The sequence below is a fragment of the Talaromyces atroroseus genome, assembly GCF_001907595.1.
Source record: "Talaromyces atroroseus strain IBT 11181 chromosome Unknown scaffold_8, whole genome shotgun sequence".
NCBI lineage: Eukaryota > Fungi > Ascomycota > Eurotiomycetes > Eurotiales > Trichocomaceae > Talaromyces > Talaromyces atroroseus.
In genome coordinates, this window is record NW_017971440.1 from 78,338 (window position 1) to 101,523 (window position 23,186).

The 23,186-nt window shown below is 49.6% G+C and overlaps 6 protein-coding genes across 6 annotated transcripts, besides 1 other annotated feature; 4 read left to right on the forward strand and 2 right to left on the reverse strand.

Annotated features, from left to right (window-relative positions):
• Positions 1-15: 15 nt before the first annotated feature.
• UA08_05995 (Tubulin alpha-2 chain) lies at positions 16-1,819 on the reverse strand (the record flags this gene model as incomplete). The annotated part of the gene is made up of 6 exons (XM_020268500.1): positions 16-989; positions 1,042-1,113; positions 1,176-1,263; positions 1,334-1,487; positions 1,574-1,632; positions 1,808-1,819. 6 exons carry the CDS (start codon positions 1,817-1,819, stop codon positions 16-18), a joined length of 1,359 nt encoding a protein of 452 aa, XP_020118830.1.
• Positions 1,820-2,664: 845 nt separating this feature from the next.
• Positions 2,665-2,757: a repeat region (Identified by RepeatMasker using a combination of RepBase library and repeat library created with RepeatScout).
• Positions 2,758-3,860: 1,103 nt separating this feature from the next.
• Positions 3,861-5,351, forward strand: UA08_05996 (hypothetical protein; the record flags this gene model as incomplete). The annotated part of the gene is made up of 2 exons (XM_020268511.1): positions 3,861-3,912; positions 4,042-5,351. 2 exons carry the CDS (start codon positions 3,861-3,863, stop codon positions 5,349-5,351), a joined length of 1,362 nt encoding a protein of 453 aa, XP_020118742.1.
• A 1,053-nt stretch (positions 5,352-6,404) lies between these two features.
• Positions 6,405-7,263, forward strand: UA08_05997 (hypothetical protein; the record flags this gene model as incomplete). Its single annotated transcript, XM_020268522.1, has 2 exons — positions 6,405-6,833; positions 6,910-7,263. 2 exons carry the CDS (start codon positions 6,405-6,407, stop codon positions 7,261-7,263), a joined length of 783 nt encoding a protein of 260 aa, XP_020118468.1.
• Positions 7,264-8,014: 751 nt separating this feature from the next.
• On the reverse strand, positions 8,015-8,591 carry UA08_05998 (hypothetical protein; the record flags this gene model as incomplete). The annotated part of the gene is made up of 2 exons (XM_020268533.1): positions 8,015-8,461; positions 8,493-8,591. The coding sequence occupies 2 exons, from the start codon at positions 8,589-8,591 to the stop codon at positions 8,015-8,017; spliced, it is 546 nt and encodes a 181-aa protein (XP_020118719.1).
• Positions 8,592-11,201: 2,610 nt separating this feature from the next.
• On the forward strand, positions 11,202-14,046 carry UA08_05999 (hypothetical protein; the record flags this gene model as incomplete). The annotated part of the gene is made up of 2 exons (XM_020268544.1): positions 11,202-11,801; positions 11,872-14,046. The coding sequence occupies 2 exons, from the start codon at positions 11,202-11,204 to the stop codon at positions 14,044-14,046; spliced, it is 2,775 nt and encodes a 924-aa protein (XP_020118532.1).
• A 2,166-nt stretch (positions 14,047-16,212) lies between these two features.
• Positions 16,213-22,440, forward strand: UA08_06000 (hypothetical protein; the record flags this gene model as incomplete). The annotated part of the gene is made up of 2 exons (XM_020268555.1): positions 16,213-16,785; positions 16,840-22,440. 2 exons carry the CDS (start codon positions 16,213-16,215, stop codon positions 22,438-22,440), a joined length of 6,174 nt encoding a protein of 2,057 aa, XP_020118531.1.
• Between the last annotated feature and the right edge of the window lie 746 nt (positions 22,441-23,186).

Consider the following 23,186-nt stretch of genomic DNA (forward strand, 5'->3'; position numbering starts at 1 on the left):
TGTGCAGTCAGTCCTCTAGTACTCGGCCTCTTCCTCGAGGTCGCCTTCAATGCCATCGCTAGCAACCTCCTCGTAGTCCTTCTCGAGAGCAGCCAAGTCCTCACGGGCCTCGGAGAATTCACCCTCCTCCATACCCTCACCAACGTACCAGTGCACGAAAGCACGCTTGGAGTACATGAGGTCGAACTTGTGGTCGAGACGGTTCCAAGCTTCGGCGATGGCGGTGGTGTTGGACAACATGCTGACGGAGCGGTCGACGGCTGCCAATTCGCCGCCGGGGACGCTCTGTGGCTTCTGGTAGTTGATGCCGAGCTTGAAGCCGGTAGGGCACCATTCGACCAGGTTGAAGGAAGCCTTGGCCTTGACGGAGGCAATTGCGGCATTGCAGTCACGAGGCATAACATCACCGCGGTAGAGGAGAGCAACAGCCATGTACTTGCCGTTGCGAGGGTCGCAGACAACCATCTGGTTGTTGGGTTCGAAGCACTGGAAGGTGAGGTCGTTGACCTTGAAGCTTTCGTGGGAGCTGCGGTTGCTGGAGACCACAGGGGCGTAGGAGATGAGAGGGTAGTGAATACGAGGGTATGGCACCAAGTTGGTCTGGAACTCGTTCAGATCAACGTTGAGGGCACCGTCGAAGCGAAGAGAAGAGGTGATGGAGCTGACGACTTGGGCAATCAGGCGGTTCAAGTGCTCGTAGCCGGGGCGAGGGATGTCCAAGTTGCGACGGCAAATGTCGTAGACAGCTTCGTTGTCCACCAAAAAGGTGCAGTCGGAGTTCTCAATGGTGCTGTGGGTGGAAAGGACGGCGTTGTATGGCTCAACGACGGCGGTCGAGACACGAGGAGATGGGTAGACGGAGAACTCGAGCTTGCACTTCTTTGCGTAGTCGGTAGCAAGACGCTCCAGCAACAGGGCACCGAAACCAGATCCAGTACCACCGCCGAAAGAGTGGAAAATCAGGAAACCCTGGAGGGAAGAGCAGTTGTCTATATCTTCTCTTAGCCAGAATCCCGATCATGAGATGCTATCAGGACATACCGGTAACACGACGAATGCGGTCGATGACCTTGTCGACCAACTCCTTTCCAATAGTGTAGTGACCACGAGCATCTAAAAATGGGCGAATTAGTCTTGTTTATTTTGCAAATCCTTTGTAAAATCCAAGAGCATACAGTTGTTGGCAGCATCCTCCTTGCCGTTAATCAGCATCTCAGGGTGGAAGAGCGAGCGGTAGTCACCCGTGCGGATTTCATCGATGGGCTGCGCACGTTAGTACTGAGATGGTTTCCCTTTTGTTTTATGTGAAAATATCCAGTCCCATTGCACATACAGAAGGATCCAAGTCGACGAAGATAGAACGAGGCACATATTTGCCGCCGCTGGTCTCATTGAAAAAAGTGTCATAAGAACCAGGGTCTCCAATTTTCTCAGCGGCCTCGGGGTCAATCTGGCCATCAGCCTTGAGACCGTGCTCAAGAAGGTACCTGCAAAAATGAAAGGGTTTTTCCCGTATAAGTTCACAATTCGCCGTCGGAGAGTGGAAGGGAAGAATGGCGGTGAGACGACGTACAGCTCCCAGGCGCTGTTACCCAGCTGAGTACCAGCCTGGCCGATGTGAAGATGGCAAATCTAAGAGAGCGGCAGTGCGTTAATAGCCATATTTCTAAAAGTCAAAAGACGTAGTGGCTGTTCGTGATGTTCATCAACTGTCACAAGTTTTTGGTTGAGGTTCAGGGGAATGGAGAGTGGGGGAACAAGGTGTAAACAATCATGAATAGCACTCGGGAGCAGCTGACGAACTCACCTCACCACGCATTGTGACTGTCGAGAGATGGACGCAAAATAACAAGAAACACAAAAGAAGATGGTGACCAAAAAGAAGCCTGGACAAGCTAGCAAGCAAGCAAGCGAGGACACAAAGTCGACGATGCGGACAGCACAAGCTCGCGTTTTGTTTAGGACGAACGCATTCGAGCCAATCAGCGCCGACCGGGCCATAGCTTCCGCGCTAGTGCGTGTCTGGTAGCGCCCTGGCCAATCATAGGCGCTGGTGGCGCGCCCCTGGCCTGAGGCCCCGGCGTGGGACCCACCGTCCACTTGAACCGGCAACTTTATCTTCTCCTCATCTAAGCTGGAGAGCTGTATTGAGCTCATGGGGTTGTTAGCAGAGAACTTCGCGAAGTCAAAAATACGCTGAAAGGTTCATTAAGATCGTACCCGACTAATGCGTCAACCTGACTCTTGATTGGCTGAAAAGAACTGTACTAATATGACCTTTGCTACATCATTGGTTAGTGCCTATTAGTAATGTGATTTTGATTAACTAGGCTATCAAGTCAGGTGACTCAAGTATTTAATTGTCTACGCTTATTACTGAATCACGTGACTTTTCATGCGGTCCCCCGAAATGGCTGTTGATCGGTCAAAAAACTAGTAACGTGACTTGCCGCTTTTGTACTAAATCTAGGGCAATATTTTAGGGCCCGTTCCCTTCTCTAATATCAACGCCCGTTGGGCACTTTCCTTTTCTAATCACAGCACCTTTTCCAACCCCTCGCTTACTCTTAACGCCTTATTACAACTCCTTCAAATCTCTCAACTCCATGTCCCTCCTTCACTTCTCTCTAGCCACCAATATGGCAGACGAGCCTCTGGATCTGACAGCGGAATATGTAAAATTATTTACACAAAATGAGCATGACCAGAAGCCCCATTAAGGGGTCCTTTTTTGGTGATGACTGGTTAATATGCTGTTGCGAGGATCGGTTTTCATCGAAACTCAGCAATGATCATGTCCTTTCCTGCTCTAACAGTCGTGAGAAGCGACAGAGGAAGAGGACTAGCGACGATGCCCAGATAGCAGGGCCTTCTGTGCAAATGTCTAATTTTATGCGACCTACAGTGCCTTCGTTGTATATATTTCAATCTCTCCCGGGAATGTCAACGTGAGGATCCAGTACGAATGTGACCGGGTGTTAAGTGGTGTGGATATTCAATGTTCACCTCAACGTTACTGGCATTACTGCAGCGTCTGCGCGCGAACAATCAGCCTTCTGGCATCTCAACAACAGTGTTAACCGTGCAAGCGGTGGTAATTGCTACCTCAGGGCAAGTTTCCGAGAGATCTAGCTAACGAGGATCAACAGGTTGTGTCAGAGGTACAGGAAAGTATTCATCAGGACTCCATCAAGGAGGAGTATTTTCCCGATAATGTATGGCCACTGCTCACTCAAGCTACAAAACAATCAGATGGGCTCTACAAGTCGGAGCTCCTGAAGGACTTTGTCAAGTCGGAGTTCTACGGACACCAACTTTCAGGGGCTGTTAGGGTGGTTCTGAAACTATACGGCAGTAACGATGCGGAGCTATTACTCACCAGCTAGATCATCAAGCTATATTAGCTCAACAACCATGGGGGCTATCGCATCCCCTGAGAGTTTCAGAGCGATCCATGAAATATTTTTGCCAATATTTCTTTGATATGGACCCGAGTGAAGTTCTGAAGCTTAGCATAAGATTCCAAGTCTCCGCCTCCTGACGACCGGGTTAGTAAGCTTCGTATTTCCACTGGGAAAACACAACCATGACTTATATACGGAATTCTCCCTTCCAACTGCCTTCGGAAGGCATAACAACATGATTTGCCAGTTTTGATCTGCTATGGACGCCACTCAACCTATTCAAGCAACGATGTTGTATTAAGCAAATCCAATCAGGTCTCCTAAACCTTACTAGTTCAGTCACTAAATGCATTCATTCTAAAAAAAAAAGCATGATCACAATACTATTTAGTTCTGCCCCACAATTTGGTCTCGGACTTGGAATACAATCTTTACAAATAAGCCTAGTTTTCAACCATGGCAGCCGTACCGAAAGCTCTCGTTTTTTCGTGGAACAGCACAAGAATTTGTGTGAGATGTCCATAATTGCCTGGAGATACATGGTCACGGGTTCCCTCGGGGACGGAGGTGGAGTGACTGCCGCGGTATGGCTGGAGGCGATTACCGGATCGTGTTTCCACAAGATACGATCCTGCAGCTGCCGGTTACGAGTGGGAGTTTGACCGGGTCCATTCCGTCTTTGTGACAGTGAATCTGGCTGGAAGGATGATCGAGTTGGATCCGCGCCGGCCGTACCGATCCTTGCTTCCGTCAATCGTTCATCTTCACGAGGTAGATACCGTATGGGACGAGGAAAGTGAGGATGTCGGTCTGGCTGAACGACTGAACCTTAGTGACGAAACCCTCAGTGGCCGTCCTCTCCCGGAACGAACAAGTGAGGAGATCTTGGAAGAGCTTTTCGCATCTTCCAAATACCGCCGCGATGTATACATATCCGCATGCATACGAAGGGACATCAATGAGCTGCGACAGCTTTTTGAGACATATTCAGAGGACGATTTTGTTTCGCAACTCAGCGACAAAGGCGACAGCGGCGTGCTACTTGCTGTCACCGAAGAGAACGGACTAGCAAACGGACTAGCAACGGTAAAATGGCTCCACGAGCGAGGCGCAGCCATTACGCATAGCAACCATTACGGCAGAACACCTCTTATGGAAGCCGCTCTCTGGGGTCGATTCGAGATTGTGCAATACCTTACGGCCCAAGGTGTTGCTGTACAAGCCCGCGACGGGAACGGTATGAATGCGTTGGAGCTGGCCATGGATTGCGAGCGCAACGCGGGCGAGCGGGCGTCGCGAGCAGGGCTCAACTACCAAGAACCTGCCTATGCGGATAACCAACGAGCCAGAATCGAAAGCCACTTGAGACGATTGTCCAAAGTTCCCAGCCGTTCACCGGGAGCTGAAGACCCTTCTCGGCGCGGTTTATCATTCTTCCAGCGTACCGCAGACGGAAATCTTGCGCTGTACAGACCTAAAACTATCCTTCTGGTCCCGGGCGGACATCCTTACAAGGCCTTTGCAGAACTTGACCGGGGACCAAATTACCCATTAGTGACGGCAATGAGTGGGTATACCTATCCCGCTTGGCCAAACGTCCTCGACAACAGTCTGTGGGCCAATAGAGCGGATGAGTTGCGCAGGTATCGCGGACTTTCGCCAAATATTCGTGCCGCTTCACACGTCGAGCCTCAGTTGCCAACATACCTTCTCTTCCACCATGATCTTATCAAGTTTACTGACGAGGACGGAGACTTTGAACAAGGAGACCTTCAGAGTCTCTTAAACGATCTACTACCGCTGAACCCAGCCCCAATCATCACTGTCAATAAGGGATGTTTTTGCACTTCATGCGAGGGTTTCTATAGCGCATTTAGGCGCACATTTCACCGTCTGAATGTTCAATTTCGTTTCCAGGGGGCGGGAAATGCTAATCGGCCAGTGTAAATAGGCCATGGTACTGTAATGTTGAAATGTATTTGCGTAAAGCTTCTGCACAAACACCTCATTGCCTTGGCGCATATCCAAACCAGCAGATCAGGTGGAGCAAAGCGCATCAAGCTTGCACCCGGAAGAGCCAGTCAGCGCCCGGCAGAACTGGACTTTGCAAGGTCATCAAATACACGGGATGTTTTCTCCAGCAACAAAACAAGAAGCGTCTAATGATAGCTAGGAAAAGAACAGGAGAATCGTGAAATAGAGACCTGATGCACTCCGCGCACTTGGGCGCTTTCTTTCCGATTCGATTACATCGGCAAATTTGTCAGCCATGTATTCCTGTCACATAGTTGAGGACGCTTTTCCATGTTCAGTCTATAGCCGGGCCCGAATAAAGCCAGATCGGTGTGATGAGTATCTGATGGCCGTGTTGTTCCGATAGGGATGTAGGTCTGTGCGCATAGATGTATATATATATATAGCCAGTCCATTATCCCCCCATAACAAGAATAACAATGAACAACTTCATACCTCTAAATCTTCTTTACCAGTAGTGATCCCCTGTAGGCGCTCATCCTACTCGTTTCTAATTATGGTGAGAAAAACACATAATCGAAACTCTGATCAATTGTTTTGCACGGATAGTTCCGCTTCCAGAACTTTAGTGCCTCAGCAGCCCCACTGTCGTTTCGTACTAATAATAGTTTTATTCTCCTGCGATTGTTTACGTTTAATATATGCACCATAGCTCAACGGCAAACAATCCCAATCAGAGTCCGCAGATACAGTATAGAACTAGGTGCATATAAAAGTAATACAGAAGGTGTTCAAATAGTATATTCTCCGTGTGTCTCTTGACGTCGGCATAGCCTAATACCCTTAGGGATATTTGTAGCCCCTTTTCCAACGTGCTCTGGATCACGTGGAGGGCTTCTCATTGGCTGATTCTTTTCGATCCATATTATACCTCACGTAATCCTTGCTTTTCAGCTGCTTCTTCTCAGCAATAATATTCAACGTAACGAAGTCGCAATCTGTTTTCAAGCCAGACTCACCTTCACTATGTCTTCGGCGAACCTCCCGGTGATCGTTGTCGTGCCAGGTGCCTTTGGCACACCTCAAGGCTTCGAGAAATTGCTACCGTATCTGACCAAAGCCGGATACGCAACACACCCAGGATCATACCCTAGTTGCAATCCTTCTGATCCGGCCAAAGTGTCCTCTCGTCAGGATATTGCCTTCTTGCGCGACAACGTATTACTGCCTCTTTTGAACGAATATGGTAAAGATGTCGTCATCATCGCACACTCATACGGAGGTGTTGTTGCAGGTGGTGCAGCAAAAGAACTTGCGAAGGGGACCAGAACAGCCCAAAGTCAAGATACTGGCGTCATTGGCCTTATTTACGTGGCGGGCAATATTACACTTGATGGAGAATCTCTCTTGACTGCTGTAGGCGGCGCTTACCCTCCTTTTATCAAAGTCCACAAGGTACGGTCTACCTAGAACAACCGCGATCATAACCATAGAGTTTTAACGATCTTTTTTTTTTTTTCTGGTTTTCCAGCCATCTCAGGGACTTGCTCTCATCGAACCGGCGATGGAGGTTTTGTACAATGACTGCGACCGTGCCCTTGAGCCAGAATTGACTAAGCTAATGCAGCCACATGGACTCCAAGCTTTTGAAACACCCGCCACTGCCCCAGCCTGGGCGGAGAGTGCGTTTGATGGTAGGAGAGCGTATGTGCGGACACTGGACGACTGTTGTAACCCTTCATCGTTGCAGGACTTGTGGCTGGAGAAGTCCAAGGTCGAATGGGAAGTTGTAGACTTTAAGACCGGACACATGCCATTTGTGAGCCAGCCTCAGGCTTTGGCGGAGCAGATTACCAAGTTCATTGATGGCTTTATTGCAAAGTAAATAGTGACATGCCCAGTATCTATAGCATGGTGCAGAATTTGGAATACACGCCAGTCAAGTTGGCTTTGCTCTGCAGCTTCTCGCTATGCACGTAATGGACATCATTATCCCAGATACTGACTATCCGACGATCAAGATCCTAGACTCTTAACAACCATAAACTCGTTCAAGGACTGTCTTCGGCGACTCCGCCATTGTCAAGACATTTTCGGAAATCCACCGGAGCCAAAGACCCGCGATAACACGGAGGATTTCCTCGCATATTATAGCGGCTTTGGCGTCGAGACCGAGGAGGGCAAGAGAATCTTCCAGCGACAAATTCTCTCTAAACTGAGTCGTAACAAAAGTTTACACTTCAGGTTCAGTCAGATAGTGCGATGGTCCAAGATAGCTCTAAAAATCGAACAGTTAGTTATAATGCTTACGACATTCTAGATTTAATACCAGCCCCTCCCTTCACATTTAAACATTCGGTACTTCTTTTTATATATGCATGGCTACATGCAAATGTCGTAACACACAATATGAAGGGTGGCTGCTATAATCTCATAGTGCTTTGCACTACATGCGTAATTGCGTACGTACAATGGGGACCCGTTGTGTATATACATTGATTGTTACCTAGGTACATGCTAGCCTTGACTTTCTCCTATCTAGGCAATAAACTGCAGTAGTGATCATTCATATGGAGAATCTGTATCACCATTGTATTCGATTGGAAGCGATTGCCTAGGTACTTACTGTTGCTTGTCTATGTGGGAACCCTTTTTTTAATATTTTTGTACGGTGGAATCCCAGCGGGAATCTCCACGAGACAGAACTGTGTGGCAAAGTCGCTGAAGCCAAAGTTCATCCAAGTAGTCACAGCAATCCCAAAAATGTTCAGCACCAGCTCCATGATGACCAGGCGACCGCGATGAGGCTGTTTGCACGTCTCAACCCGCCACATGGGGATCGCTGTAGTGTTGAGACCTGTACCAAACCCACCAACGATACGGCCGACCATCATATGAGGCAGCGTGCTGGCGGTGGCCTGCAGAATGCCGCCGATGGTCAGGAGCGTGCATCCGGTCATAATGGCTCTACGACGTCCGAGGCGGTCGCCCACGAAACGCGACAACACAGCGACAAAGATGGCACCGAGGTAGTAGGTCGACGTAATCTGGCCCTGGATGGTGGCGTCTGGGTTGTTGAATGTCTGCAGAAAGTTGTCGTGGGTGAGGATCCACCCCAAAGACGCCTTGGTCGTAACCAAACAGGCAGAAACCGGCACCACAGGCAATGGTGATGCCGGTGGTCAGGGTTTTACCCTGGAAATGCGAAAACATGCTTTTCCCCCCTCTTTCTAGAAATTCAGACTCTTCACGACTGTGAAAGCAGTTGATGTGTCTTTTTTCTGACTCTCTGTGGGCTGGCCTGGAGTAGATCGCACTGAGCAGGCGCCATTTTTATAGTAGTATACACGTCTTTAGACGGACTTGCTCCGGATTCCTGTATATTCCCCAGATCCAACAGAGGATATTCTGCGGGGGCCCATGGAGAGAGAGACGGTCCTTTAGTCATCGGCCGTCCCTCCGCGCAACTCGATTTTTGGCGCTTTTCCAGCATTTTTGATATACTCCAGGCTGTATCCTTCGCCAAGTTGCTAGACGAACGCGGGGAAGAGAATATCCGACTGACGAAAGTTTCTGTCGTTGCCAATCACGAGGTTGTGATTATTTCTCTCGGCCCGGATGACCCTCGCGCTGTAACTAGGAGGATGCAACTCTTGAAGCTTACTGCACAGTACATACGAACGGCTGAGAGTGACCAAGCGAGTTCTGCCTTCATGACTTACGTGAAGAGATAGATAGCATGGAGACCACCCCCCTTTAGCGCCCTCCCCCTCAATCCTGACCATCCGCCGCACTCAGCTTGGGGCGTCTGGGGCGAGCACGATAAACGCGGCACGCTCAACCATCTTACCGGGAAGGTGGTGGTAGCAGCAGCCAGAGAAGAAATTCAGACCGGAGTTCGCGTGGGCTTGAATTGGTCTCTGCAGCAGATGAGAAAGCCGCCGTCGTCTAGGAGCGTGTTGGAACATCGGATTAATACCATTGAAGACGGTGCTATGCATGTAAGTCCTCCTCCACTTTCGGCCTTACTTTGTGGTGTTCGTGTGGACTGATTTAAATGATTTGGCATTAATAGGATGATACGCTTCATTTCAATACGCAGACGAGCTCGCAGTGGGATGGGTTCCGGCATTGCGGGTACGCAGATGGGGTGTGCTATAACGGGGTGACGAGCTCGAGAAAACGATGACTGCCAATCCACTGCTGTATTTACGGCAACGAGAATTCAAAGGAGTTTGCTGAATGGTTATGGGATTGTGGCATCGCGGCTGTTTGTACCGACTCACCGGGATTCGAAGCTATGCGTAATTCACTGATCTAATCCTCTCGTTATTTTCAATCATTCTCTCGATTGGTTTTAGTGTACAAGACTAAGCACATGCAACCAGCGCCTCAAGGATTTTTTTTCCTTCGCCCCGTGCTCCTCGCGGGGTTTGGCATGCCCATCGGCGAACTCTTTGATCTGGAGGATTTGGCGGCGCAGCACAGAGGTGGACGTTTTTCGTTTTTCTTCACTAGCAAGCCGTTGAATGTGGTTGGAGGTGTTGCTAGACCGCCCAATGCGTTGCCGATTTTTTGATGGAGCTCCAATTATACATCGTACTAGGTACTTCTCATCAAACTTAGCCGTGTCTACGGAGTAGCCATCGACTGGCTGACGGATCTCCGAGCCGATCCCCAAAACTATATAGAGATGTGATTCAATGGGGAGTGACAAGTTGTCTCACCATGGAGTGGAGAAGAGAAGTCTCGACTACACAGTGCAAGGGTGGAGGGAAGCCTGTCGATCTCTTCCGCATCCCTTAATGACTACAGATAACTCACAGGTGGATCAATTCCCATATCACATGCGTCACATACACCTCGGGGAATTGAATGGTTTGACTGAGGCGGCAGATAATCCACGATGGGCTCTTGGGAGAGAGAGAGAGAGGAGTCAAAGCGCACAGATCAACGTCATCTAGCCTGCAGACTAGTTATTTCATTCGGCTGAGAAGTGGAGCGAACGAGTGCAACGGATACAATTCGGAGACGAGGAGGACAGGACCTAAGTAAACTCCATCATCTGTGCTAATTTCCCTCCTAATGACTGTTATGATATACGTATAAATATTCGTATATATATATATATATGTATATATCGGGTGTACAGCCATTTTTATGCCTGGGCAGGTCTAGACTCCTGCATACGAATCTGGACGCGGCGCGCTGATTGGCCGATCAAAGGTGGATCCGAGCCAAGAGATGGTGGAGCCGCATGCCAAGCGCCAAGAGCCGCGGATGGCGAATCTGTTAATTTGCTTCCTCAGGCCGCGTATCAAAAACACCAAATCAGAGCAAGAACGACCCACCGTGCCGGCCTCAGAGTTCAGGCAAAGTTTGGCACCAGCAGAAGCCAAATCATGTCAGGAACAGCAAGCAAGCAAGTGGCAGTGGCAGTGGCGGTGGGGATGAGCGTCGGATGGCGATCTGGACTCTTTTCTTTCGAGCATTGGCGTGGCCCTCTTCTAGACTCGCGATCGGGACAACTTCTTGGACGTTCGTTCTTTCACTCTTGAGACGGGCTTTTACTGGCAGAATTTCTGGAAACTGTGCTAAACAACCATACGCGCGTACTCTTGGAGTCTTCTCTGATAGCGTTTTGCGTTTCCTTTTTTTTTTTTTTTTTTTTTTTTTTTTTATCTTTTTTTCTGCTTGTTTCAATCTGATCATGCTGGCGCTGTTCGCATTGCACAAGGTCGCGAAAGAAATCTGAAGAAAAAAAAAGAGAAAAAAACGAAACCGACTGCCATTGTCGTCATTTAAAACAACAGCTAGACAAGCATGTCGACTCCTGTGCACGAAATTCAGGAACCTTCGTATCACGATGATGCCACGCATATCCCCCCTGAAAATGAAGCCACGTTGGACGACGCGGAGGCCGAGTACGAGGCTCGTGGCAGGCACAACCTGAGGCTAGATACCGTCCGCGAGATGTCTAGTATGTCCGAGTCGTCTCCGTCAGCAGTGCGTGAGCAGTCGCTGAGGCTAGACGACGATCTGGCTGTGCTCCAGGCAGAGCGTGTGGTGTCAAACTCTCAGCGTGAGGATGAGCTCAGTGAAGGGGCCTCGCTGCATCAGACTCGGTCGCGGCCGGAACAGGTCGATGAGTTCGATGTTGCTACCAACCCGTTACATGAGACAGCTGCAATCTACAATCCGCCTGAGAACCCCCAATCGAATCTCGCCCGGATCTTCATCAAGATTCACAGCTCAAGTTTCCTGATCCGATATTTCTTTTACATCACACCCGTGACGCTGATTATTTTGATCCCGCTGTTATTGGGGGCTCTGGTCTTTAAAACGGCCAATGTTGGTGGCGTCCAGCTGATGTGGTTTAGTATTTGGTTGGAGATCTTTTGGTTGACTCTCTGGGCGGGTAGAGTAAGTTATTCCAATTCTAGAAGAGTCGCAGTGGAAGAGAAATGAAAACTGACCAACTGTTCTCCGACAGATCACCGCAAAATGTGTTCCTCACGTCCTGGGCACAGTTTCATCCATGTTCACCAACAGTGCGAAGAAATGGCGCGATCTCGGCAGGGAATTGGAATTGCCAATCACTCTCTTCTTCTGGTGGCTGGGAGTTGAGGTGTCGTTTTTGCCGACCATGACCAATCATCACGTGGACCGCAATACATCAGTCAAGTCATGGGAGAACACGATGAACAAAGTCATTGTTTCTATTTTTGTGGGAGCGATTCTCAACTTGATCGAGAAGATTATCATTCAACTGATCGCCATCAGCTTTCATACGCGTACCTATGCCGATCGCATCGAAATCAACAAATTCCAAATCGGGAGCTTGACCAAGCTGTATACCTACTCTCGAGAGATGATCTCTGAAAAGGACGAGGACTTTGCAAACCATGACAGTGCGGGCCACTCCGGTATGAAAACGCCCTTGAACGTAGCTGGGGCAGCGATGCGCGTTGGCAAGAAGACCCTGAACAAGGTTGGAGACGTCGCTGGAGCAGTCGCCGGCGACTTTACAGGCAGAAAGATACACAAGAGCAGTCACCCACACCAGGTTGTTCTGACCCTGCTCAGCACCACAACGGGCGGTCAGGTGTTGGCAAGACGACTGTACCGTACCTTTGTGCGCCCTGGGTTCGAATCAGTCTTTTCTGGTGATTTGAAAGCGGCTTTTGACAACAACGAGGAAGCGGAAGCCGCCTTCACGATGTTTGATAAGGATATGAACGGAGACATCTCTATGGAGGAACTGGAGGCCGTTTGTGTTGAGATAGGTCGCGAAAGAAAATCTATCACGGCGTCTTTGAAGGACTTGGACTCGGTTGTGGGCAGACTAGATGCGGTTTTGTTTTTCCTCGTCTGCGTTATCACGATCTTGGTTTTTCTGTCTCTGATTTCAACTTCGGCCGCCGGTGTATTGACTTCGGCGGGATCGACTATCCTAGCGCTTTCGTGGCTCTTCTCTGCCACGGCCCAGGAGTTTTTGCAGTCGGTGATTTTCGTGTTTGTTAAGCATCCGTTTGACGTGGGCGACCGAGTGACTATTTATGGCAACACGGGGGCGAACTTGACTGGAGACGACTACTTTGTGAAGGAGATCTCTCTCTTGTACACAGAATTCAAGAAGATGGAGGGCCATGTTGTCCAAGCTCCCAACAGTTATCTCAATACGCTTTTTATCCTCAATCAGCGTCGCTCTGGTGGCCTCGCTGAAGCGGTGCCTATTGTTATCAAGTACGGAACCACGATTGAACAGATGGACGCGCTACGACAGCGTCTACTAGAATTCGTACGAGTAGAGAAACGTGAATACCAAGGAAATATCATCACGGAGCTCAGAGAAGTCAGCGAAGCCTTTTCGCTCACTCTCAATGTTGTGTTTTTCTACAAGTCTAACTGGCAAAACGAAGGTCTCCGTCTTCAGAGACGCAACAAGTTTATTTGCATGCTCATGCTCTCCATGCAAGAGATCGGCATCGAGGGACCTCGTATGAATCTCCAGGGAGCACACGTCGATTACCCCTTCCATGTCAACCACCACGGTCAACCGCCCAGCTATGCGGCATCGACGAGACACGGCGGCAACGAAGCAGCACCACAACACGAAACTATCATCGAGGAGGGGCGAGACCCCAACCTGCCCGAAAACCATGCCACCAGCTCCGGCAGCAGTGCGTCCGTTCGCCCACAACACTCTATCCTGCGTAAGGGATCGATGGCAGCGGCGGCTCGTGCACGTGGTGAATCCTTGTCTCGACCTGGTCGCCACGTGGATTTCTCTCTAGGCACGTCGCAGCTGGCGTCGGGCGATATTATGGGAGACGTTTTTGAAGACCGAAGTCCTTCGCGGCTCGAAGCAGTCGTTCGCAACGCCAATCGTGAGGCTCTAGATCGCCGGATTCGAGAGGACGACGTAGCGTCGCGCGAGTCGCTTTCGTCGCGTCACCGCCACCACCCGCTCCGGCAGCAGCATGACGGGGCGCCTTCGCGATCATCGATGGAGTCTCAGGCTGGTGGTTCTGTGTTTGGACGGCCGAGTCAGTCATCTTCGTTGCATGGAAGTCGGTTTTTGTCTCGATTTGGGTCTCAGCATAGTAGTAGTAGAAGGAGCGGTGATGATGATCATCTGATGGAGCAGGGGCAGTATCGTCCTTGAGCTTTCCAATTCTTTGCTTCTCGATCTTGTCTCATGATGACGTTTTTTGTTTTGTTTTGCTTTTTGTATAAAGTTGGCGATATAGATTTTGGCCTATTCTCAGGGGCATACTCATCAAGACTTGTCGAGTTTTAGAATCCCAGTGTATCTTTTTATATATTTTTTGAGTCATACATATTTGTGATCTTTTCTGTTGAAATATACCTTGTATGCGTCCCTATGGACGGCCGAGATGTGCTGTAAATAGCCCTAGAATGTATCAAGGACATCCCGCACTGTTCCTGTCCATTCATTTAAGCAACCAATAGTCTTCACATACCTAGGTATAGACAATTTTTACAATTATGCATTATCAGCATAGAGCACTAAGTAAGAATGGGCGATAGAAAAACAAGCAATAAGAGATAATTATAAGAATTCCGCGATTCGCAGAAAATAAATCTCTGCATGGGCTTGGATGGGGCGTAGATATTCTCTGTATGGCGTACACAGAACCGGGGTTTGCAGGCATTAGAGCTAGTAGAGTCATGCTCGTCAATGAGGAGGAAGTTTGACTGGACGAATAATAAGGAGGTTTGATGATGGATGTCAACTTCAAACGCACTAGAAACTCTGTTATGACTAGACTAGCCTGCTGGCTTACTTGCAGTGTTGGTGCATATTATGTGTTGCAGTACAGTGGTACGCAATGCCTGGGTACGTGCCTTATATGCGGGGTTTGGAAGCGTGTGGAATGGATGCTGACATTTGCTACTAACCACTTTATCCAGTGATCCGCGCAAGTCGATCACGATCAACACTTGACTTCGGCGTGCGTAGGCGCAGAGATAGGCATGATGCTGGAAGGTAAGAATCCAGGTGAGATATAACACGGGCTGAACTATGCCTGAGCATCATGTACAGGCGGGTCTAGCCTATGCTAGGTACGTCGTCGACCATGACTCATTGGAGAAGCCAAAAAATGTTTATGACTTGTGCGGTCATGCTGCAAATTAGCCCGATGCACCATTGTACTTCGCATGCAGGACGTAGCATGCGCGGTTTTTCATTCGTGCTAGTGGCCATAGGAACTCTCTCTTTTTTTTTTTTTTTTTTTTCTCCCTCTCCCTCTCCCTCTCTCTCTCTCTCTTCGAGGAAATTGGTTTCTTGCCGGAAGTATAAAATAGCAGTAGAAGAATTTATCTGCAGCATACTCGATGACAACGCACAACAAGCGCGAGGTCGACGGAATCACATGGTGTGTTTTCTTTTGATTTGAGTTTTTGCCTCAGGCTACCGGATGAATCATCGGCGGTGGCTGCCTGCCAATGGAGAGGCAAGGGACGGGGGAAGTATTGCGTCTAGGACTGGTCTCGGAAGAGTCGAGTGATGCGTAAGTAAATAATAAATAAACAGATAGTTAGAACATGCGTGAATGAATGAACGAAGGCGTGTGGAAGGTGGAAAGGAATTCATTAATTGATCGAACATTAACGGCCAACGCGCCTGCCGTCGCGCTTCCCTCCCGTATTCGACTAGTGCCTCTTATCGAACATCACGTTACTTCCTGACGACACGCCCGAGTTTCTTTGGCTCCAACCTTCCTTCCCTCTGCTGTTGCTGCGACTCTCTGCATCATCACTCCCTGTCGGATCGGATTCTCTGCTGCTCTCCTCGCGCTCCCAAGGCTCAGCGAGTTGGGCTCCACAATTCGATCGCCCGTCCAGTTAGTTAGTTGGTTTATCTTGCTTCCCCACCGTTCTGCGACAACATCAGTAGATTCCTCCTCCATCCTCGTCCCGTCCGTTACGACCGACCTTTGCTCCTCGCTGAATCGATCTTGCTATCTACCTCACCAAGGGGGCGCCCTTTGCTGCCGGCCCCTCAGATACTACATCTCGTGCAGTCGGACCGTTGACTTCCAACTGCATTGATGCTCGTGTTCCCCGCCATGGCTTGCTGATCCCACGGGTGAAGCCACAGCTGCTCACGGGTAACCGATCTGCCTGGCAGGCGGTTTGGCTTTGCTTGGTACCCTGCTTGTAGGAGGGAAAAAAAAAAAGAGGATTGATCTATTACAAAGGAGGGAGGGGGAAGAACTGTCTTCGGCCGGCCAGGTCCGCGCGTGTGTGTGTTTGCGTGTCTGGAAAATCTGACGGCAATTGCCGTCAGTAGGTGGAAAGCACAATGGCAGGTAACAATAAAAATCCGTCTCAGTTTCTGGCTCCGCCTACTGTCGCAGCATTGAGGGAAGAGGCCCGTACCCCGATCCATAACAGGCTGGCTCTGGCTCTGGACCGTTCCTATAGCGAAGATATGCGAGCAGAACGTGAGGATTTGCGCGAAGCTGCAGAACAAACCTTGAATGTGATCTTGGATCTGGGCTTGGATGGCCGCGTAAAATGGGTGAGCCCTTCTTGGAGACAGGTTGTTGGCACCGACCCAGACTCTGTGGCAGGCAAGATCGTGTCCGATATCCTCTGGAATAATAAGACGTGTTTTCAAGATGCTGTCAAGTTGATGAAGGAGGACGATTCTCGAAGTCGGTTTATTCGTTTCTCGGTCCTGATGGGCCCTGATTCAATGTTGAAACCTTCCCAAACCCACGACGACATTGAGATTGGTGAGCTTGAAGGCGTTGGTGCCGGAGAAACAGACAACTACCCAAACTACGTGAGAAAAGAGGATGATGGTGATGTACTGTGTATGGAAGCGCAAGGCATCATGATTTATGACCGCTCAGGCGATGGCGAGGGACATGTAAGTTGTGCTTTCGATCTTTTACAATGGAGGCAATAAGACTGACATGTTAAGACCATGTGGATGTTACGACCGTCCACATCGCCTAGAGAAGTGACCATTGATCTTCCCCCACTCCTCGTGAAGTCCCTGGGCGTCGGCGCAGAGGTGCTCGCCAATCACTTGACGACGTTGGCCGAACGAGCTGCTGACCCCAATGCCGACAAATCCGTTACACCTACTCCAGTACTCTGTCGAATCTGTGAACGTCAAATTACTCCCTGGTGGTTCGAGAAGCATTCGGAATTGTGCCTCCAGGAACACACCGCGGAGTTAGAGGTTCAAATGGCCCAAGACAATCTCAACGAGCATCGACATGCAATTGTCAAAATCCTCGACACTTTGGAGGCTCGCCAGGGGCGCATTCCTACCGACGGACAACCAGCTGCCCCCCAACCAGAGTACAAGGGTTTGCCTATCGGACCATCTCCTTCATCGTCTGTTCCGACGTCAACACCTGGCTCCTCTCCAGCCACACCACCACGTTCAAGAGACCCTTCAACCTCAGGCATGGGCCATGGAAGAGGTCGGTCTTTTGCCGTACGACGTCCCCTAGCTCGCATTGTTGAGCTGATACTAGATCTTTGTGACACCGCTCTGGAGATCAGTACTCCAGCCCTCAAGGAGACAAGAACAGACAGCATCGAGGATCTACGAACTTTATCCCCACAATCAGAGTCCCGCATTTCCCAAGTGTTGCAATGGCAGTCCCCAAGCAGCAATACCTTGGAGCAGGAACAAGGCCTTGCTGCCTTGTCTACGGATACCGAACAAGTCGCTAAGGCCAAGGTGGATGCTGTCGTTCGTCATCGCCGAATTGTCGAGTATGCAGAGAGAATCCGCGTCGAATATTCGGTCATGGTGGAGGAGTGTATGGACGTTGCACTCAGTAAAGCGGAGCGAATTGCGGCCGGCGATATTTCGGATTCTTCATCATCCACCTCATATGGGCAAGAAGATGAGCAGCTGGAACAGACCCTGCCAGATGACGAGGCAAAGGACCAGCAAGAAAATGCTGCGGAGGCCGGCGCCTTTTTATCTCAAAACCCTCAGGCCGACGTTCCGACACGTGATTCTTCAGATCCTTCGCCGTTTTCTCAATCACCCCGACGTGGCTCCTCTGTCGCCGTTTCGACTCGTTCGGCCAGTCCGCTAGAATGTCCCACTCCACGCTCCCATAAAAGCATTAGCGGAATTCTAGGCACATCGCAACCATCTATCAAGCGAGGATCTCTTTTGGCCGAAAGTGACATTGGTGATAATAGTGACAGCAGTAGTGTGCCGTCTTCCTCATTGATTGCTGCTGGTGCTAGGGTGACAGAATCGCCGTCATCCGAAAAGGGAATCCCACAAACCAACAGTGGAAGGAGCAGGAAACGTAAGAGCCTGATCTTACCGAATCTGTCGAGCTCACCCCGTCGTCAGGCATCTCCAGGTCGTGTGCCAGGCCCTGGATCCCCCCTACGCCTCTCCAAACCCCGTCTTCCTAGTGGTGAGAGTATGCCGTCGCCTAGCATATCTCCCTTACTGCCTACAAATGAGTTAAATGCTCATGGGCTGCCTTCACAGCACCATCATCATCTGCACACCTACTTTCATCATCGTCGGCAGTCGTCAACAGCGTCTTCAGATCCCAGGGCACCCATCTCACCTCATTTGAGCTCCGTGAGCCAGCCTCAACCTCGTCCGGCGCCGACTTCGATCAAAGATTTCGAGGTCATTAAGCCAATCAGTAAGGGTGCCTTTGGAAGTGTGTATCTTGCCAAAAAGAAGGTAACTGGAGAATATTTCGCCATAAAGATGCTGAAAAAGGCCGACATGGTGGCCAAAAATCAAGTCACCAATGTCAAGGCGGAACGAGCAATCATGATGTGGCAAGGAGAGAGTGATTTTGTGGCCAAGTTATACTGGACTTTCTCTAGTAAAGATTATCTCTATCTAGTCATGGAGTACTTGAATGGAGGAGACTGTGCCTCGCTTGTGAAAATTCTCGGTGGTTTGCCTGAAGACTGGGCTAAGAAGTACATCGCTGAAGTTGTCCTGGGAGTTGAGCATCTTCACAACCGAGGCATTGTACATCGGGACTTGAAACCGGACAATCTTTTGATAGACCAGCGCGGCCACCTCAAATTGACAGATTTCGGTTTATCTAGAATGGGATTGGTCGGTCGTCAAAAGCGTGTTCTAAAGAGCCCAAACGAATCCGCACCAGACTTACTCAAGCAAGGCTCTTTCCCACGAGCTATGTCTTTGGTTTCGTCACGCTCTGCGTCCTTTGATTTCCAGGGTGGGCACTCGCCTAGTTCCACTCCTATCATTGCGCCTGACCCTGTAGGAAGCTACAATCAACCATCCTACTTCAGCCTCAATCAAACGACTGCTTCTCGCGAGAGTGTCGGTCGTGCATCAGGTTACCGTAGTGATAGCGGTGGAAGTGACACTCTGAATGCGATGTTTCGGACATTTTCTCTCGGAGAAGGCGCGCCAGAGACCCCTGCGCTGCTACCACCTCCGTATCAGGCCGTTACTGAAGACGAAGCACCGAGTGAAGGAGGCGAGTCTCCGCATTTGGTACCGCTGAGCAAGACCGTGAGCGCGGCTTCTTCATCAGCAATGTATGGTACACCACCGCAACAATCTATGCTGCCCCCTCCAATGGCGCTGTTTGACCCTGAAGATCATAATCGAAGGTTCGTTGGTACGCCAGATTATCTAGCTCCTGAGACTATCAATGGCGTTGGTCAAGATGATATGAGTGATTGGTGGTCACTTGGTTGCATTCTATTTGAGTTCCTCTTTGGATATCCCCCATTCAATGCCGCAACGCCCGATGAGGTCTTTGAGAATATTTTGCACCGTCGGATCAACTGGCCTGACGAAGCTCAGGAACTGGTCTCCCCTGAAGCTCTTGACCTGATAAATAGACTGATGACAATTAAACCCGAAGAACGGCTCGGCGCTAACATTGAAGAGAAATATCCCAACGGAGGTAGCGAAATACGTAATCACCCCTGGTTTTCCGACATCAACTGGGATACGTTGCTCGAAGACAAGGCGGAATTTGTTCCTAACCCCGAGAACCCAGAGGATACCGAGTACTTCGACGCTCGCGGTGCGACTCTGCAATCGTTCGAGGAAATAGAGGATCAGGCGTCTCCCCATTACCCAGCAACGTCTGGAGAGTATCCTGATCGACCGCATGATGCTCTCTCCAAGGTCCGCTCACAGGTCAATTCCATAAAAAGAGGGCTTATGCCATTGCACATTCCGCCTCATGTTCGCGATACACGAAGTCGACGTCTGAGTGAGCCTGTTTTGGCCGATGACTTTGGCAACTTTAACTTTAAGAATCTTCCAATGTTGGAAAAAGCAAACAAGGATGTCATCCAGAGATTGCGGCAAGAAGCCTTGCAAGCTCAGCAGAGACAAGCGTCATCGACAGCAGCGTCACCCACTGTACCTAGCTCTGCTCCATCTCTCGAAGGTAGCCCTCTCCTTCCGATGCCGCTACAACGTACACTTTCACAGAACAAAGGCAATCGGCCCGTTTCTCCATCTGGACTAAGTCAAAGTGGCTCATCGCCCAATCGCCCCTCGCAACCCTCTTCACCCCTGCTTGTTCAATTTAGCACTGGCCAAAATCATGAACGTAGAAAGACATCTGGGTCCTCATCGGCACAGTCTCAACAATCGGTTAGTCCAGCATCTGATAAAATTGGAGAAGTCCCTCGTCTAACACCTAGTACCAAGCTTGCATCTTCGGCGCCTTCTCCCAACAAAGCTGGCCGCTTGACCACGCATTCCCCTGAGAAGACTGCGACCGGAAGTGCTCAACCAAATGTTACTCGTGCTAGGTCTCAGACAATCGGATCACAAGATAGCGAAGGACATTCTGCCGCAGCCAGAGAGCAATTCATACCCAGCCACCACAAACGCCGAAGTCAATTATTTGATATCTCTCCCTCATCATCTGATAACGAAGACCCGCGTACCAAAGCGCTCTTGAAAGTGCAACGGAGGCGCCAAAGCTCCCGGAGACTGTCCCAACTTAACTTGGTGGACGGCCCAGTTTTCCGTCCTCTTGACATCTTGATATGTGAGGATCACCCGGTTTCCAGAATGGTAATGGAACGGCTTTTCGAGAAACTACGCTGTCGCACGATTACTGCAAATAATGGCTCCGAGGCTATTCGGTATGCTCTGAGCGAAGTTCAGTTTGATATCATTATGACTGAAGTCAAGCTTCCTCAAATCAATGGAGCGGACGTGGCTCGCATGATACGCGAAACGCGAAGTGCCAATAGACATACTCCTATCATTGCTGTTACGGGTTACCTCAATGACCTTCCTGAGGCGCATCATTTTAGCGCTTTGATTGAGAAGCCGCCGACTCTCAACAAATTGACGGAGGCACTATGCAAGTTTTGTCAATGGAAGCCCCCGCCTAAAGATTACGTCCCTACACAACCGTTGATGATACCTCCGCCCCTGCCTCGCAGTATTAATCAAGCTGAAGACAGCCCCAGCTCTATATCCTCTGCGTTCCAACAGATACCTTCTAGTTCTTATCGAGGCTCTAGCAGAGCGGATTCAGTCGGCAGTAGCTATTTCGGCGATATGGAATCGACAAGGACAGAAGATATTCCAGTTGTTGTCAGCCGTCCCCCAGATAATTGGGGTGACACATCGGAGGGCCTGGGGATATCAGAAGGAGTATCAACACTCAAAGCAACTGATACAAAACCGAAGTCAACTGTTCCTAATGCTCTCAGTCTTCCCCAGCTGCAGCATGCTCTTTCCGCGCCGCCTACATCCACCGCCCCTAGTTGGATTGCACCGCGAAAACAGCGGTCCAGTGAAGCAATCCGTGCCAAGCGGGAATCATTGGAGAAACGTCGTTACGAAGGTGCTGAATCAGGGGATGACGAAGACGAAGAACTGGGCAACATCCAGGCTCGCCAGCGGGGTCCACATACTTCGAAGGGGCCTCGCTCCAGCTCGAAATTAGGCACAGAGATGATGCGGACGAATAGCCGTGGAAGCGTGGTGAGCGGCACTGAGGAGATATCTTCGAAAGAGGGAACGCTGGAAAAGCTAGAAGTCAACGAACTGGGAGAACAGCTGAGCTGCTTCCGGTTGTCACCAGAGATAGGCTCAGATAACATCGCCTTGTCCGGACAGGACGAAGATAGGGCTGAGTCACCCCGTTCGTCTAGATCGCCTGATCAATTCAGACGTCCGACGCTGGAGCCTCTCCACGAGTATCCAACAGAGATTCGTTCTCCTAGCGTCCTAGAAGCAAGCGTACAGCCTTCGACAGCAAAACTTTTTACTCCATCTAAAGAGTACAATACGGAGCCAGCCAAATCACCGCAGACGTTTATGAAGCCAAGCTCAGCAGCTTCTGAAGAGCAGACCGACTCTGAGAGCATCGATCCCGATGCAACTCCAAGGCCAGCTCCCACCCCAGCTATGTCAGAGCTAGACAATGCAACACCTCGGGGTCCAGGCAAAAGCCGTAGCCAAACTTCTGAACCGAGTCGCGAACAAAATGCTGGGGACGGCCGGACGAGTCATCATCATTTTCGAGATCTTCTCTCTTGGGGAAAGCGGTGACGTGAATCAGAATGTGAGAGAATTCACTTGATGCATTTCAAATGCGATTTCCATTCGTGTGTGTCTTACTACGATCGTGAACTTTCCCTCTGAACGCTTGTTTTGAAATAGGTTGACTACAATTCTTTACATACCTCTTTCATTTTCCGATATCAACTGTTGGTCAGGAGCAATCAAAAGCGAGCGTGCTCGTGCTTGGAGGTTCAACTTCAAGATCTCTTTTTTTTTCCATTCATATCTTATCATGCCACGTCACGAATATGTCAACTCGTTAGCCTTCGAATTTTCAATTTGGTCAGCAGCGCGATCCGTTGCAAATTGATTTATTATGCTTTCTTTTGTTAAGCCTGGAGTTTTGAGCTTTGTCATGTTTTTCTTTGCTGATGCCGTCAAAAGGCCTTTTTTTTCCCCTGTCAACTGTGTACTGGTATGAGGCGTGATCTTCTCCTTCCTTTTTTTACACCGGTCAAGAGACTTGAGTTTTGACTTTCTTCCTCTCATTAACTTCGATTATCATGTGCATATTTATAACAAGAGGGTTCTTCTCCATTCAATTTTCTTATGATTCATGAAATGCTATTATTTCAATCCTCTCCCCTAAAATATTTTAATTAAATTATTACATAGAGGGATCTTTCATTGGAGAGTATAGTAAGCATAAAGGTCCCAAGGATATTTTTTTATTTACCGTTCTCGCTGCAGGTATCTAGCTATGTGGTGTATATATATACATGTTTGTTACGCGG